Raw genomic sequence first — 18,359 nt, forward strand, 5'->3', positions numbered from 1 at the left:
CACTAGAGATCAACTGGTCCAACCCTTTCATTTTACAGATGAGGAAACTGAGGCCCAGAAATGCTAGTTATTTGTTCGAAGTAACTAATGGATGGGGAGGAATCGAAACCAGGTTATCTAATGTCAAATCCCCAAACTCTTTTCAAAACAACCCATTGACAGGTCCTAAAATGGAATTGTCTTGTCAGTTTAGTTGGGGGGGGGAGGGGAAGGGGACATTTCTGTATTCCTCAAGCTCACTCAAAGGAATGAAGCCCTCCAGAGCTGATCCTAGGACCCTAGTTAACCTTTGAGGCCTGGGTGACCCGGAATGTGCAGCACAAGGGCCTTGGATGGGGTCAGTCTGTGGTTCAGGAAGCAACGAACCTCTCCTGTCTCTACTCCTCAGCTATCAAACCTCCCCTAACACCAAGGATTTCACAAGGGGCATGCTGAAGAGAAAGGGAAAAGATCCTGCCTCCTCTGGTTGCCTGGGTCAGGCCGATGGGAGACTGGCTCCACTTTTCCTCATATTATCCCACAATGCCTGTTCTGGAAAGACCCTCATTAGATCCACCCCCTCACTGCATTCTTAGATGGGCAAACTATAGCCCAGAAAAGGTAAAGGAGGGGCAGTTGGGTAGCCCAGGGGATTGAGAGCCAGGCCTAGAGACGGGAGGTCCTAGGTTCAAATCTGGCCTGACACTTCCCAGCTGTGTGACCCTGGGCAAGTCACTTGACCCCCATTGCCTACCCTTACCAATCTTCTGCCTTGGAGCCAATACACAGTATTGACTCCAAGATGGAAGGCGAGGGTTTAAAAAAAAAAAAGGTAAGGGATCTGTCCCAGATCCCACGGTTTGCATCTCTCTGGGCTTTTCTTCACTGGCACTTTGGCTCCAGGCGGCAATTTCCAAGTCTCTCAAATCCTCCATAACAGACGCTGTGCCCCACGCCCTTGCTGGCCTCTGAAGCTGATGGCATTCACACGTACAAACACAAACAAGCGTGCATGCCACAGTGAACTGACACTCGTGCCTGGTAATGCCCTGTAACATCATTCCTAAGCGTGTCGCCGGCCTGCAGTGGAGAGCGGAGCCCAGACACGTTGGCCTTAAAAACTTTCACTGGAGAATGACAAATCCCAGCAGAGGAATAGCATGGAGCCAACAGTCCAGGGATGGAGGAAAGGAATCAAGCAGAGGATTGACAAAAGATAAGCGTTTTAATAAAGTGGAATCATAGAATCCCAGAGTTGGGAGAGTCAAGTCAAATCCCCTACCCAGTGCACCCATCCCTGAGAAGTCCAGCAGATGCTCGAAGACCTCCAGTGATGGGGGACTATCAAAGTAGCCCATTGCCTTGTATTGCTCAAATTGTGCAGCAAGCTCCTCCTCCTATGGAGGCCCAAACCGTTTCCCTGTTCCCCCTGCAATGGTCCCTAAGACCAAGTAGGACAAACCCAACCCCTCTTTATGAACGCCCACCTTTCTGGTATCTGACGCCGGCTGTCACGCCCCCCTTATGTCTTTCAATCTCCCCGGTTCTTTCAGAGGATCTGTGAAGCACAGAAGCTTCCAGTCCCCCCTCCATCCTCGCCATGGACATGACCCAGTTCGTCTGTGCTTTTTCTAATGTGGCCCTAGATCTGGACACAACTTCCATACGGGATCTGATGGGGGCAGAGAGCACGAGCACATCCCATCCCTCGGGATGCTGGGTCTCTATCACGTGTATCTGTAACCTAAAGCCACCCTAACGTTTCGGGCTGCCTTATTCACACTATGAACCGCACAGTAAGCTGGTCATTTCAAACGCCCAGGTTTTTCACACTAATCCCTATTTAATCCTATCTCCCCCAATCGTGAACTCAGGATCATAGGATTTAGCCCCAGAAGGGGAGCTTAGAGTCCGCATACAACTGGCTTTTTGCACCCAATCTTAGGACTTTCAATCTACCCCTATTCGATTCGATTCTGAAGATCTAGCATTCCAGCCTGCTGAGGTGTTTTAGGGAACCAAATTCTGTTTTCCAACAGATTCTTAATTCCCTCCCTAGCTTTGAATAATTTGATAAGCAACTCTCTGCCTTAATGCCAATGGTATGAAAGATGGCTCTGAAGACAAACGCAGCATCCAATCCACCTGAACATTCAGGATCCAAACTCTTTATTATCAGGGTCATTGTGAAGTCCCCCGCCTTGTGGATTGCCCTCCCCAAACCCCTAGAAAATCCCAAAGCCCTGCAGTGTCCTGGTCCAGGATATAATACAGCTTCTGTGCTCTGCCCAGCCAGTCCCAGGCAGGAAGGAAGGCAGTTAGTTGGGGGGCTGAGGGGTGGGAGGTTGGGGGAGAGATTTCCTGCTATCTGCTCCAGCAGGAAGGTGCCCAGGTGAGCTGCTGAGGGTACCAGGTCCATCTGGAGAAGGGGCTGGCTGGATTTGGCACTGATGGGTGACAGGTGGGTGGAAGCCGTCGGACCCACAGTTCTCCTCCGCTGCCCAGTTGGGGATGATGGCACCTGGGGGGTTGGGGGGTGATGGGTGCCTGGCTCAGGGGGCCAGGGTCAGGGTTTGCCCTCATACCGTCCTCCTCGGGTCAGCCTGTAGTCCCTCCTATCCCGCTGTGAGAATGGAACATAAGGAAGAAACACTGGTTTGAAGCAAAACAGAGCAGGCTGTCTGGAGGCTATGAATGGGTCAATTCCTGCCTGGGGTTTCTCATTGAGTGTGGAGATAAAAGCACCACCGAAACAGGGAGCATCAGGGAGTTTGCATCCCAGTGAGAAGCATATTGAGAAGCCTTGCAGCAGAGGGGGAAAAGCCTGGGGCCTGGGATTTGGGAGAGCTGGTCTGAGTCCTGGGCCAAGTCATTTTCCCCCTCTGAGAGCCTCAGTCTTCTTTGTAAAGTGGGGCTAATAATCCTTGCATTATCTGTCTCACAAGACAATTGTGAAGAAAGTGCTACAGGAAAATTGGTGCATTGTAAAAAGTCTTGGATTTGAAATGAGGAAAGAGCTGGCACCAAATCCTACTTCCAATACTCAACCACTTAAATGCCTTGGTTTAATTTATAACATGGGGCTACTAACATTCCAAATACCTACCTGAGGAGGTTGTTGTGAGAATAAAATGAGATGTGGGTAAAGAACTCCAAAACTCTTAAAAAGCTGTACTAAACGTCAGCCATTATTACTAAACAAATGGTAGCTGCTGCTTATTATCCCTTTTCTTACATAGTCTGTTACAAAAAAGGGAAAGTGAGGTTCTGGGGGTCAGGTGGGAGAGGACACAAGTGTCTGGAAAACAAAGTCAGCAAGATCTGAGTTCAAATCCAATTTCAGACACTTGCTAGCTCTCTGACCCCCCCTTTCCTCCCCCTCCCCAATAAGTCATTTAACTTGGCTCGGTCTCAGTTTCTTCTTCAGAAAAAAAAAAGGGGATAACGAAAACACCACACGGGGATATATTGTCAGGATCAAATGAGAGAATATATGTCAGGCACTTTTATAAATGATAGCAATTATTTATTAATAACGGTGACCTAGTGGCACAGCTGAGCACTGGGGAGGGAGCATTGACAATAAGGCATGAGGCAGTGGACGGAGCTGAACTTGGACACGGGAAGGGCTGGGGTCAAATCCTGCGCAACACATTGGCTGTGTGACTTAGCCCCTCTGGGCTTGAGATTCCTCATATGTAAAATGCTCTGAATCTATGATCCCTTCCTGTCCAGTAGGCCAGAGACAGAGGGGGAAAAAAAAACCAAACAAACAACTCTCCATCAGCTTTAAGACGAGACTTATGGGCTTCTCCTGATGCAATTTAATGCTTCTTTAGTTGGATGCAAGATGCTGAGGACATTTCATCCTTGGGAAAAGAATCCTGGGGTGCCTAGAGAAGGATGAGTAGTAGGTGGGGACGGTTAATGTCCTGGAGAAGGAAAAGGGGCATTTTTTGGTGGCTTAAGAGGTCCTGGACACCATCTCAGGCCTGTGGAGCAAGGTCAGGTTAGGGAGTAGAAGGGGAAGCCAGGCCCCCAAAACTGACAAGCACTCAATTAACCCACCTTAACAATCATTGTGGGAAGCCCATGAGTAGGAACAGGGTGAATGGAGAGGGAGGAAGTTCTTATTACAGTATTCTCGTCAGTGCTGGAAAAACTGACTTTAGGCTAGAGGTCCTTTGATGGGACCCATAAAACCTCCATGAACCCAAATTCCAGCCCACCCCACCCTCCTCCCAAACCTCAGTCCCTCCAGGCCTCATACCATTTACTGCAGAGTCAGTTCATCCAGCTCTGTGTATCGGCTGTTGTCCTGAGAGAGGGGAGGGGACAGTGGAGGGAGGGAGACAATAGGTTAACACATGTGAAGGGCTATGTTCAGTTTGGGGTTGGTATTGTTGTAAGGGGCACTGACAAGATGGAACACACAGAAGAGAGCAGCCAGGATGAATAGTGGAGTCGGGACCATATGGTTCATTGAAGAAGCCAGGGATTTTTAGCCTGAGAAGTATAGGACTTCATGGAGATGTGATTTCTGTCCTCAAAGATCTGAAGAGCTATCATGGAGAAGAGGAGTTGATTTGTACTTTGAAAGGCAAAAACAGGATCAGTGGGGGAGGGGGCAAGTAGAAAGGAAGAAAACCTAAAGGGATATGCATTTTGGCTCAATAGTTAAAGAAATCAAAGCTTTTCAACAATGGGATGAGAGGCTGCCTTGAAAGACATGAAACTCCTCAATATTATTAATAATCAGAGATGTCAATTAAAGCAATTCTTAGGTTGTTTTACTACACTTCAAACTAGAAAAAATAATGAAAAGGAAACCCAATGGTGGCAAATTGTTGTGGAATAATAGGTATCCTCCCCTCATTCGCTGCTGGTGGAAATGCAGACAATGCAGAATCTTTTCTGAGTGCCATCTAGTACAAAATTAAAGTTGTACAAATAATCTCACTGTTGAGGATACATCCCATGAGTGTGTTATAAAAAATAAAAGGGCTATCTGCATAAAGATTTTCATAGTCATCTGCAACTGTAAAAAACTGGAAAGGTCCTAAGTGCCCAACAATAAGAGAAAATTAAATAGGAAGTGGCCTATTAATGTAATGGAATACCATAGTGCAGTTGACACAAGTATGAAAAATCAAAGAAAGTCTGGAAAGATCTTTACATAATAATACAAAGAAAAATGAGCAGAACAAGAAGAGTGCACAGAGGAACTCTGACCATAAAAAAGAAAAAAATAAATGAGAACGAATGGTTGAAAAATCCTGATGAAAAAAATATGGTACTTTAGGTGCTGAAATTAATGTAAATGTCAAAAGTTACTAAGCCAAACTAGGTGGTGGTATTAATGTTAAGCTTTTAACAGAACATTTAAAAAAAGAAAGGAAATGAAAGAGAAGGGAAAGATAATGAGCCTCCAATCACTGGAAGAATTCAAGGAGACAGCAGAATGTAAGATGAACTTGAAACTTCTGGAGCCCTTCTGACTTAAGAGTCTATGCTTGGCGTGCAACTATGGCTGTCTAGCAAAAGAACTGCCCAAGAGCAATGCTACTGTGCTTTGGCTGTGCTATGGCTGGTCAGGTAAGAGAAGAGAGACTAAAAGAAATCAGGAGAAATCAGATGGACTTAAGAGTCCTCAGTGCCTGCACATAGTAGGTCCTCAATAAACCATTTCATAAGAATCTCAGTGCTGAAAGTGGACTCGAAGAGCTTAATCTCCTCCGAGCAGCCTCTTTATATCATTGATGGGGCAGGGTGGGAGTGTCCATCTGGCCTCTGCTTGGACAAAGGACACCAGCTACACAAAAGCAGCTCATGCCACTGCGGTACATTTCATTGGACAGATGGGGGCAGTTTTCAACCTTGGGGCCTCCAGACCTTGATTGAGAAGAAACAGAGAAGGCCCATGGGGTTGTGGAGAGGTCACAGGATTCTAGTCTTAGAGCTGCCTTGTGTGGCCTCTCCAAGGCTCAGTTTCTTCCTCTGAAAAATGAAGAGTTTGGCTTAAGTAGTCTCTACAGCTACTTCAAGCTCAGATGTTCTACATCTGCAGTGTGAATCAAGGCCAGAGTTGGAGGATGAGGTGGCAGGGCAGGAAGCCCAAGGTCACATGGCATATCAACTGGAAAGTGTTCCTCTTAGTAGGGATTGTTTTTACCTTTCAGCATGGCCAGAATTTAATAGAATTACAACTACTTGTAAGTTCTTTTGAGTTCCAGTGACTCAGCTTTTTTGAATGAAGTTTATGCTTCTCTCCTATTCAATGTACCATGATAATTTCTAAAAGGAAATTATATTGGAAACTAGGCACTGGCATTTATTTAAATATAAATCTATACTGAGCAAAGTTCCAATGGTTATATTAAGTTTAATGCTAAGCTTTTAATAAAACACAGAAGAAAAGAAAGAAAACAGCTGGTGGCTTAAGAGCCCCTGAGATCCCCAAAAGCATCACTCAGTTTATAGTTTCCAAGCCCATTTCTGTGTGGGGGTACATATGGTTCCTTGGGCTGTGGGTTTGCCAGAAGACCTGACAGTGAGTCCTTTGGGGTAGTTTGTCTGTGTCTCAGCCTAACTGCTGAGTTCACTCCATGCTCCTGGGCCCCCAGACTCATGGTCACTACCTCTCCTCCCCCAAGCTGCCAGTGACTGACCCCCTCCTCCCCCATGAGAAAAATTTACTTGGTTTTTATTTTGTATATAATTATCTATGTACATAGATATGATAGATAATACACAGCTGTGTACATGCTGGGATGGGTTTTTTTTTGGTCTTTGGGTCAGGAAACAAAGGCAGGGACAAGGGCACAGGCTAGGTCCAGAAGCTGGGAAAGGGACAGGAATTGGGAGAAATGGGCAGGGATAGTGGGGGATGGGGCAGAGAGAAGGAAGCAAGAACTAGGAGAGGAGTAGGGACAGGTAGGCTCTCGAAGTAACCTTGTTTCCCCCACATTGGAGCAAAATGAATACCTGAAAGCCGCCTGTCCAGGTGCCTCTTACTGGGAGTGGTGGGGTGGTGGGGCGGGGGGGATGGACCTCCAAGCCTATGCCTTTTAGGCAAACCTTGGAGACTGAAGGTTGGACATTCAGGGGTCCAGCTTTTGTCCTCCCTCAACCCTCACCAAGTCTTCGAAGTCATCCTGAGCCAGCGCCTCATCACCTTCATCCCCAGGCAACAATTCTTCCAAGGGTGTCTCTGCCTCAGAAGCTGTGTCCTCCTGAGTGGCCTCACTTTTCTTGCCATCACTCTTCTTCTTGCCATCTTTGCGGGGAGGGAGAAGGGAAGAAGCAAAGGCTCAGAGCAGGGTGGCTCCCTATCAGGAAGAGCTTGGCCCACAAGAGGGCATTGAGGCCTCTGGGAGCCTGATCAGGAAACCCTAGTTTTTACCTGTCATCACTTTTCTCTTAGATGCTCCCTTCCCTACCAGTGACCAGCCTAAGGCCTTGCATACAGCAGCCACCTAATAAAAGATCACTAGACTAAAGTGAAACCAGTCTCAGAGCCCCACATTTTTAGAACTAAGGGGTCTAGGGTCTAGGAATGGCTTTCAGATAGATGAGGCCCCACCCCTCATACGTCCAGAAATGTCAGAACACAGACCTGAGAATTAATCTACCTCAGTCATCTAGCCCAAGCCCCACATTTTGCAAAGGAGGGAAGTGATTTGCCCAACGTTACACAGGCAGTAAATGGAAGAGGTAGAATTTTAACCCAGGGCCTTTGGCTGCAAAGCTAGTCTTCTTTCTGCTCTCCCAAGCTGTCCTTTTTATCTTTCCCTTTATGCTTCCCTTCCCTCTTCTTTATTCCCTGTACTTCCCTGGGACTGAGCTAGGGAACAAGCTCCTCAAGAAACAGGAATGGAGGGATCTCACCTGTGCTAGGACTCTGCTCCTCCGAGATCTGGTCCAGCCGCCCCAGCAGGGCCTCAATGTTGTACTTGATTTGGGTCAGTTCTGTTTTGATGGTCTGCAGTTCAGTACATTTTACTGGTGGTACAAGAGGAGAACCAATAAGCAGGGGGACAAGACTATCAGATCTCTAACTGACAATTTCTGCTCTCAGGGCAAGCAAGAATAAGGGGCTCACTTAGAGTACCATCTCCTGGAGGGAGAAATCCACCTCAGGTCACCACGAAATTTTTAAACTGTTAAAAGATGAAAAACTGAGTGCTGGGAGGAAACTGCTGCAAGGGGTGAGGTCTGGCAGAGGAGAAAGAGGGCTCCTAGATGGTGCTAAGCTCTGAATTTCACACCCTAGAACAAAATATTAATGGCTCTACCCTAGTTATGGCTCAGGGGGAGTTGAGCTCAGACTAAGGCTGAATTGCTGGCTTCTAGAGCTAGGCCACCAAAAGCAAATTTTCACTGGGTCTCAACAACATCAGGGAAGCTGCATGAGGGCCTCTGCCTTTGCCTTAAGCCCTAAACTAGGCCTTTTCTGATTTAAGAGAGCTGGAGTCCAGGAAGCTGAGATAGGTTTCAACCTCTCAGTATGTGGCCCTTGGGACTTAGAGTATGAAAAAGTAGAAACTGTTGGCATTAAGAATCCTAGCCTTTGTCCCTCTAATCTTACCCATCTAAACCTTCCTGGCCTCCAGACCCTGGGTAAATAAGAAATCAGACTACACCTTATCCTCATCCCGTCATTACAGCATTTAAGTTATTCCTTATACTTAACCCAATCTTGGAGCCCTATAAGTATCATTGTCTCCTCACATTCTAATACTTTTTAAAGTTTCACAAAGTATCTTCCTCATAATAACCTGGTAAAACAGGAAATGTACGGAGCAGTGCACCCATTGTGGGGGCAGGGATACTGGTTCAGAGAGGTGAAGTGATTTCTCCAGGGCAGACCACCTACAGGACTGATGGAACTCAATGGAGGCTTCTTGCCTCCCCTCCCCTCCTAGGACTCTTCTGACCATCCCATACTCAAGTCAAATTTTATCTGGAGGAGCTCTCAATGTTCTCAGGGCCTCTCAGATCTTGTCTCCTCTTTGATGATCTGGCTCAGGGGACTGACAGGATTTCCCTGCAGGGGCAAGGAATTTCCTAAGAGTTGTGTAGTGAAGAAAGGAAGTTCCCAAGAGCCTGCTAGGGAAAAAGCTTGAAGATTTTTTTGGGGGGTGGGGGGGGGGGAGGGAATGCTGAGAGAGGGTTCCCTGGTGTGGTTGGGAGGTTGGTTCAGGGATCCCTGGGACTGGAAAGAAGTTTTAGAGATCTTAAAAAACACCTGGAGAGAAAGTTAAGGGTCTAACAGCAGCTGCTTCCCACATCATCCCAGCCCTGACACTCACACTTTAACTTAGTCGAACTGTTGGAGGTGGTGGAGCGGGCGAAGAGTCTGACAGGTAGAGTTGCTTTGATTCGCCGTACAAGAGGAATGGTGACCCGTGGCCGCTTCACAGGAACCACCCTGGGGACTGGAGAGAGCCGGCCCCGGGGCTCGAAAAGCCTGAATTTCAAAACAGGACAGAGACTTGCAGACTGGGTGTCCCAGGCAGCGTGTCCCCAGGGTCCAATGGCCAAACCAGAGATGGAGGATGTAAGAAGGACTGGAGGGATGGGGAATGGACAGAGTATGGATGAGCGAGAGAGGGTGAATTGAGGGAGGGAGAAAAACTACATATGGATTGATGGAGGGTGCATGAGGGATGGACAGAGGGACTGGGGAGCTAGGGAAAAGATGTGGCCCCTTAGGGAGCCCTGTGGCCTGAACTGTGGCTGAGGCCAGCAGCTCAGTGGCTAAGGCCCTATCTTGACCTCCCTTCTCTCTCAGGTTATTTCTGGGAAATGATTTCTTCCATATCCCCCCAGCCCACACTGCCAGGGACCCCAGGCCCCAGCCTCCCAATTCCTCCCAACCCTTAAACATCAGGCCCAAGACCTCTGGATGATTTGAAGCCCCCCTAAAACAGGCTGAACAGTGGCCCATGAAAATGGAAGGTAGATTTAAGAACAGGGCAGGGCTCTCAGGTGAGGAATAAAAGAGGGATTTTCAGGGGGAGGGGAAGGGTTGCTATTGAATTGGCTGTGTGAACTTGGACAGTCAATGAAGCTTCAATTTCCTCATATGTTAAATGGGGAGAGCAAGACCTGTCTGATCTACTTCACAGGGTCTGTAGTAAAGATCTAGCAAGAAATCATTTTTCAAGGTAAAAGGGCACCTGAGGGCACCCACCTGGAGAAGGGAGGAAGTTATGGACCTTGCCAACCTACTCTCTCTTTGCCCACCCTGACCAGCCTGCCCACCCTCCATTCCCCCATTCCCTCCAGTCTACAGATAGAGAAACTGAGGCACAGAGAGGGCAAGCAACTTGCCTCAGGCCACACAGTGGCTCCGTGGTGGATCTGGGGACTAAGAACCCAGGGTTCACATGCCTTCCCTCGGACAGTGGTCCTGACTGCACTCCTGAGCTGGGAGCCGGAAACCCCTTCTCCCGGGCAGCCAAGAGTAGGCTGAGGCTGAGGCTGGGACTGGGGCTGGGGCAGGGGGAGGAAGGGGAGGAAAGAGAAACAGGGGAGAGGACAGAACTTCAGGCTGAGCATGAAGATCTCTGGTCAGTAACCCCAGTGTCTGAGGGGCAGAGCCTGGTGGACTTGGTGTGGGGGACAGGGCTGGGGAGAGGAGGATGGCATTCTGAAAGTGTACCTTTGGGGCCTTCTGGTTTCAGAGTAGCCTCTGTACTCTCCCCGGCCAAGACAAAGAGTGCCTTCAGTCATTAAATCCTGGCTTTCAATTTAATTCAACAAACACTTATTAAGTGCCTACTGTGTACAGATCTTTGTGCTAGGTTCAGAGGTGATTGAACTGCATTATAGCATGCTGGCTTCCCCCTTGCCTATGGCCACTGGTTTCCCCAGTCCCCTTCCCTTTCACCTCCTTATGGCTAAAGACATCCCATCATTCCTGATCTCTGCTCATCTGTCATGTAAGACTTCCCTGTAGTAATCATAGTCAAAGACATAGCCCTTGGGGAAATAAAGGGGAGACACTCAAGGGTTAGTCTCTCTCTCCTATCCAGCAAATGTTGGTGTGAACTCTGCATGTGTCCTGATACCTCTCCTGAGATCATAGCAACCCCTGAGGTAAGAAGGAAGGACAGGGGTTATCATTCCCAGACTAGAGATGAGGAAAGACTGAAGGGAGAGATCCTCAGAAAGTTATTAACTTTCTCAAGGTCCATCTGGCTAGCAGGTGGTAAAACAGAGGCCCATGGTGCAATGAAAAGTATGTAGCACTGGGAATGAGACATGGGTCCAAATCTGGTCCCATAATACCTATCAGGTGGGTGACCCTGGGTCTCTTTGAGCCTTGGTCCCCTTCTTGTAAAATGGGGATAATACCCATGGCACTCTATACCTCACAGAGGTTTTTTGTGGGGGAAAGTGCTCTCTACAGAAGAGATATTTATAATAACAAGAACTAGCATTTCGGTTTGCGCTTTACACATGTTATTCATTTGAACCTCACAACAACCTGATGAGTTAAGTGCCATTTTCACCCCCAAAGGCCAGCTGAGGCTGAGAGACAATACAGGACTTGTCATCCAGATAATAGGTATCTGAGGCAGGATCTAAAGGAACTTGGGTTTTCTGAGGCTAAGTTCAGTGCTTTCCTCATCCACATAGTTGAATTATTATTATTGGGGAGGCTATTTAGGAATGACTCTGGTTCATAAGAGACTCGGATACTGAGGCCTGTCACCTGCTTAGGGCCAAATCCATAAAAGCAACTGTTCCCCCAATTCTGTGCTCAGGATGTTATATCCAACAAGTGTGGAATAGTGGGGAAAACCCTGTATTTGGAATTAGGCAGCTGGGTTCAAATCCTGCCTCTGTCACACAATTAGGTGACCTTGACCAAGATACTTAACCATTCTGGAACTCAGTTCATCTACAAAATGGGAAGACAACTTAAGAGACCATTAAGATCCCTTCTAGTATTAAATCCTCTGACCTCTAAAACACTGCTGTTAACTTGGTACAACTATTCTTCCTCCTTGGACTGTTCAGTCTTTCTCCTCCTGACTCCAGTGGAATCCTCCCCTTTGAGGCCCATCTGAGAGCCTAGCTCATCAAGTGTAGCCTTCTCTGATTATGCAGTCTCCCCAACCCTCCAGAATCTCAGAGGTCCTCTGGCCCTCTCATTTGGGTGCTAGACTCTTTGCTGGTTCTTCTTCTTGTTTCGGGGCGGGGGGGGGGGGGAAGGGAGGGAAGGAATAAGGTCAGTGTCTTGGTACTTAGCAAGAGTCCATTTAAAGCCTGTTTATATTCCAGTAAGGAGGTGAAATCAATCCCTCTGTATACTGAAAAGAGTGATTCTAACCAGGGGTTTGTAGCTCACTTATACTCCAGAAGAGGGGTTTGGAAGGGACAGCCTAACCCCTAAACTCCTTTCACTGGGTCTTCAAAACTTATAGGAAGCCATGGGCCCACTGGTGGCTAGATCCTTCCTGACCTCCTTCCTCACACGTCTTGTCTAGAACAGCCACTGTTCCACTCATCTTACACCATGCAATGAACTGGGTCTTAATCCCTAATTTGGTGGCAGTGCTTCATTGGGGGAGAAGGGAAGGGGAGAGGCTGTCATGACAATCTAGGTGAGGGTGGAAAGAGTGAGGTGTGGTAGATAGAATGAAGAATTTGGGAGTTAAAAAGACCTGGACTCCATTCACTCCTGATACTAACTTGCTATGTGACCCTAAAGGATCACTCATTAGCTGAACCTTAGTTTTCTTATCTGTGAAATGAGATAATGGTGATGCTGCCTAATCATGTGACCTTTGACATGTCACTTAATCCTTGTGAGATTCACTTTGGGGATAATGACATCTATTAATACCTGCCTCACAGGGCTATGTGAGACCACCTATGCAAACCTTAAAAGTACGATATAAATGTCAAGGATTATTAAAATGACCCTTCACTGACTGACCCTACATTGGAGCTGACAAATATGCAAGCCTTTTGACTACTTTGTTCTCTGGGATTCTAAGGATGAGGAAGAGAGGAAGACGGGAGGACTGTGAGTAAACATGCCGAGGACTTTTAGAGTCAGAGAATTTTAAAAGTCAGACAAGACTTCAGAGGTTATCTGGTCTAACACCTTGTTCCATACAGGAATCCCCTCTCAAATACCCCTGACAGCTGACCATGCAGCTCCTGCTCAAACCCATCATTAATAATGAGCTCACTGCACCCAGAAGTGGCCTGGCTCTCCCTGTGGACAGCTCTGTGGTCCTGACATCTGGCCTTCTTAAAACTTCCACCATTCTGTTCTTGGCTCTACCAAGCAGACTACATCTTCCTTCCACAAGACAAACCTTCAAGTACATGAAAATGACTGTCCTGGTCCCTTTAGCCTCCTGATGCAGGCTTTACAATCAGCCCTCACCGGCCCAAGATCCAGGCTTTTGGCCATGCTGGTGGCCTTCTTCTGCTCAAAATTCAATTTAGCAATGTTTTTCTTCCAACATGGCAGCCAGCACTGAACTCCATACTCCACATGGGCTCTGACCAGGATGAATGACACTAGGCCTTTCACCTTCTTTTTTCTGAACACACTATACCTCTCATTTTAGTCCATTCTAGAATTAGTTATGCTCACTCTGCTGAAGCTTCCTCTCCTCTTCGAGGCTCTGGAAGAGTAGGATCTTAAGAAGGAGGAGAGAAGGTCTGCACAGTGTCTGGCACACAGTAGGTGCTTAATAAATGCTGTAAGTGGTGGTGGTGGGGACCTCCAATCTATGGTTTCATTGTGTATGTAAAGAAGATCTCATAAAATGCAGTCTAGAGACTATCCTGCAAAGAACAGAGGGGCAACTAGGTGGCTCAGTGGATAGAGCTCCAGGTCTAGAGTGGGGTGGACATGGGTTCAAATCTGGCCTCTTGAGACGTCCCAGCTGTGTGACTCCAACTGCCTAGCTTACCACTCTTCTGCCTTAGAAATGAAACTTTATATAACAATCCTAAGTCAGAGGGCAAGAGTTTAAAACAAAAAACCAAATAGTCTTAGAGAGCTGCCCAGGAACAATGAGAGAGAAGTGACTTGCCTAAGGTCACCATTACTAATATATGTTAGAGACAAGACTAGAACCCAGTTCCTTCCTGCCACTCTTGATCCATTAACTACCTCTCAATAAATGCTTGTTGAATTGAATTGAAGAAGGCACCGACCCCTGTAGGAGGTCAAAAACAGGACCTAGGGACCTGAGTTCCTCAAGCCCCAACCACCCCAATCACCCTTCAACTCTCAGACCTTCAGTGTTAGCCCAGGTGTATCCCCTAGTTCCTGATCTGGGACACTGCACCAGCAGGCAAGGAGTCCCTCTGTCTTTAGGGCTAACCCCGCAGACAGACAGAGACTAAAGGACAAACACACATACCCATAGGAGGCAGAAGCTGCTCTCTTGAGTCCTTTTGGTCTATTAGGTTTAGGTTCTCCAGCCATGTTGATGTCTATACAAAGAAGAAGTCAAGGTAGGTGATGGAGTGACAGCATCATACTTACACATGTGTGCATGTGTGAACACACTCACACAGAGGCACTTCACACCTACACCAGACAGGGCCTTATTCTAGGTTTAGAGATGACTTGACTGGATGGAGGCTTCCCTTGCCCAATGCCTCTGGTTCCTAAGGCATCCTCTTCACATATAGGTACCACGAGCACAAACTGTATATAAAATATACACACTCATGCACCCCCCAAATTATACTAAGGCATAGCTTTGTCCACATGCAAGAACTGTGCATATATATTTATCTATGCAAAATAAAAACAAAAATGCACATTCTATACACCTATGCTCACATACCAGATTCAAATCCGCAAGAGCACTCACACATTTAAGTCCCACCCATACTAGCACATACCCAGGGTGTCTTTTCTGCCACCAAGTGGCATTGTAGAGCTTGGCAAGGTGCCTGCTTTCGCCCTCACCAGCCTAGCAGAAAAGGGTTTCTGCTGTGACCCATCCTCTGTCCCCTCTACCCCCTCCTCCCCACTCCCCAGGTAGATAACAATCATCCAGTTCCCAGCTTCCCTGGCACTCTGGATACTCATCCAAGTGGTTAGGTATCGATTTACACGCCTATGCCAGAAGCATCTCAAGAGTAGAGAATAATCAACTACAGAGAAGCTGATCAGGATTGGTCAAGGACAGGTATCAATGAACCAAGCAGAGGTTTTGAGATTGGGAGTTTGTTTTCCGTGCTCTGATCATACTTGTTCCCAGATGCGTGGGGTCCCCCTGCCCTCTTCTTCCTCTCCATTACACAAACCTATTATCAGGGAAAGCCCTGATATTCCTCCCTAACACCTAAGGATACAGATAAGTAGTCACTGGCTTGCTTCATTCAAGAGATTTCAATTCTAAGTGTGTCATTAAAGGCTGAGTTTCTTAAAGGAATTTTAGCCACTGTGGGAAATGGAAGAAGAGAGCAAATCACATGCCCACAGGTAGTTCTTGCCTATTTCACCTATGGGTAAGGCCAGCCTTGAGCTTGAGTAAAGGTCTGCCAGAACCCAGATATTGGTAGGGCAGGGGCCTACTCCTTACCCAGAGTCTGCCCTGCCAGCACCCGCCCGTTCTCGCCCAGCACAGCGGCACGGGCATGGCGCTCGCTAGCGTACTGGACGAAGGCGTAGCCCTTGTGCACAGAGCAGCCAGCTACACGGCCATACTTGGAGAAGATGGTCTCTACATCTGCCTTCTTCACCATGGCTGTGTTTAAGTTCCCAATGAAGACTCGAGAGTTGAGGGACTTGGGGTCATTCTTGTTGGTGATGTTGCTTGTGTGCACTTTCAGAGACATGGTGATGACCTAGAAAGACAGAAACTCAATAAGGTTACCACATTGACCCACATGCTAGTCTAGACCTACATACTTCCCTGACTGGCAGAGAATAAGAGGGGGCGGAGCACAATGGGTTCTGCTACCTTATTTATTAAAATCCTTACCTAAGGACCTGCTTGTAGAAAAACATTTATAGCTCTTTTCTGCTGTGGCAAAGAACTGGAGAAATATGGCCTTTGCCCATAGCTGCCATCACTCCAATATCTTCTGCTTCTCTCATAGGAACACCTCCCTGAGCTAAGTCTTCCCTAGTCTAAGACCAACATCTCCTGGCACTGAGCTGAGCTTTGATAGCAGCACCTGGTGCCTCTAGGGCTGGAGTATCAGATCCCCCAGAGGTTGGTGAAGCAATCTTTTACTTCCAAATGGCTCCTGGCAGTTAGTGAGGTGGGTTGGAAAGTAAAAAGAGCTTTCAGACAGCTGGAGGTCTCCAGACCATGCAGCCTGAAGGAAAGCCTAAGGTTGTAGGGAGGATTAGGTGAGGGAATGGGGAGGTATCTAGTGACAAAGGAGGAGATACCAAAAAATATCAAGTCTTATGCCCTCCAAAAGTTAAAATAGTTGAAAAGTTTATTATTATTATTCCTTCTAACCATAAGAATGAAAGTCTTGCCAATTCAACCTTCCTAATATCTCTTTAATCTCTTTCCTCTCCATTCACATAGCCACCCCACTAAGTTCCGGCCTTTATTGCCCTAAAACAGTGATGGCAAAACCTATGGCATGGGTGCCAAAGGTGGCACACAGAGCATGCTCTGTGCACATGTGGCTGCCACACCCCTCCCCACCATTACTAGAAAGGCAGAGGGACTTGGACAGAGCTACTTCCATCCTCCTCTCCACCATGCCTGATGACTTTTTTCACCTCCCCGCCCCTCTGCCTAGTAGCCAATGGGAGTGCTTTCTCCCTCCCACTATGGGGTAAGGGGAAGGGGGGAGCACAACAAAGGGTCTATGGGAGTGGGGGCAGGGCCAGGGCCTGCCACTCCATCTCTCAAAGGTTCACCATCACTGCTCTAGAAGCTAATTTAACAGTTCTGTCTGGCCCCAAGTCTTTCACAATGGGCTCCAGGAATACACACATTACTCTATAGTTCAGCCAAACTGGTCTAATTACTGTCTCTCACATGATAATGTGACCTCCCCCCCCCCCTTTCCATGCCACCTTTGTTGCTGATGCCTGGAATGCTGACCTTCAACTTTAAGAACCTCTAGTTTCCTTCAAAGCTCAAGGTGGCACCTTGCCTCCTGGAAAGCCTTTCTAATTCTCCCTGGTGCCTAGCACAAATGCATGTTAACTGTTTGATAATGAGAGGCTTCATAGGATAATGGAGAGATAGCCAGTCATGAGTCAGGATGACTTGGGTTCAAGTCTAGCCTCTGATACATGGACATGGTAGCTGTCCGACCATGAGCTCTCACTAAGTGCCCTCACGTGACTCACTAAGTAGAGACAAGGTGGCAATCTACATTGGCAGGGGAAGTTTCCACCCTGGGAACCCCCCCATTCTGATGAAATCACAGAATAGGTCCAGAACCACAATGCACTACCATACAATACTTTATACAGTTTACAAAACACTTGCATGATTTGACTAGCTAGTGAGATTAAGAAGAGCAATGTCCTTAGAATCAAAAGACTTGGGTTCCAATTCCAGCTGTGTGCCCTAAGTAGGTAAGAGTGCTGGGGCCTAGAGTTGGAAGACTCATATTCCTGAGATCAAATCTGGCCTCCCTCACTAGCTGTGTAATCCTCTGCAGGTCACTTCATCCTGTTGGCCTCAGTTAACTCATCTGGAAAATGAGCTGGTGAAAGAATGGCAAACTATTTTTTTTTTATCTTTACCAAGAAAACTCCAAATAGATTCACAAGAAGTTAGGCACAACTAAAATCAACCAAACCAGAACATCACCCTCCACCCCCACTCCCACGAGACCCCAAGCCTCATTGCCTCCATCAGCAAAATGGGAATAATATCAACCTTACTAGGATGTTGTGGGAAAAGGGCAAGCCTACAAAACTTTGATATTTCAAGGAACTGTGATTTCATAAGTGAGGGTGCTCTCCCCACCCATGCAGACTAAAACCTTGAACCAGTCTTCATGGATTGCTAAGACTGAAAAAAATTAACTGTCCTCTGTTCATCTTTCTAGCGATAAGCCTCTAAACTTAACTAGCATAGTTCTACAATGACTAACACACATTCTGTCCCTGAGTCGTCTCTGAAGACTGCCATTTTGGTAAGATCTATCAAAAGTGGCAGAGCCTGGAGAACCAAGGTTCACTTCCATGCCAAGAGGCATCAGAGGAGGACTATAATAAAGGAATATTAATATCTGGCAAAAGAGCACCAGCCTCTCCCTGCCTCAGAACACTGCACAGAAACCCAACCTCTGTGGCTTCCGGTACCCATGCCTGGGAAATATCCTCATCTGGTTCTCTCAGGGTCTGGGGAGCCTTCTGACTTGCCTACTCTCTCTTACCTGCCCCAGCTGGCTTTGCC

General features: G+C 47.3%; 1 protein-coding gene across 4 annotated transcripts in view; it reads right to left on the reverse strand.

The window, feature by feature from the left end:
- Positions 1-2,131: 2,131 nt before the first annotated feature.
- RALY (RALY heterogeneous nuclear ribonucleoprotein) overlaps positions 2,132-18,359 on the reverse strand; it is a 66,468-nt gene continuing 50,240 nt past the window's right edge. The window contains exons 2-9 of one of the 4 annotated variants that reach the window (XM_044664385.1): positions 15,558-15,822; positions 14,382-14,454; positions 10,315-10,476; positions 9,291-9,448; positions 7,867-7,980; positions 7,116-7,255; positions 4,250-4,297; positions 2,132-2,602 (exon numbers count right to left, since the gene is read on the reverse strand). In XM_044664385.1, coding sequence (XP_044520320.1) covers positions 4,253-4,297; positions 7,116-7,255; positions 7,867-7,980; positions 9,291-9,448; positions 10,315-10,476; positions 14,382-14,454; positions 15,558-15,813 — 948 coding nt within the window. In that variant the 5' untranslated portion in view covers positions 15,814-15,822 and the 3' untranslated portion in view covers positions 2,132-2,602; positions 4,250-4,252. Of the gene's footprint in view, positions 2,603-3,483; positions 3,912-4,249; positions 4,298-7,115; positions 7,256-7,866; positions 7,981-9,290; positions 9,449-10,314; positions 10,477-14,381; positions 14,455-15,557; positions 15,823-18,359 lie in introns of those variants that run through there. The other 3 variants (XM_044664387.1, XM_044664386.1, XM_044664389.1) reach the window with 3 other exon arrangements.

This window comes from Gracilinanus agilis, chromosome 2, assembly GCF_016433145.1.
Source record: "Gracilinanus agilis isolate LMUSP501 chromosome 2, AgileGrace, whole genome shotgun sequence".
Lineage (NCBI taxonomy): Eukaryota > Metazoa > Chordata > Mammalia > Didelphimorphia > Didelphidae > Gracilinanus > Gracilinanus agilis.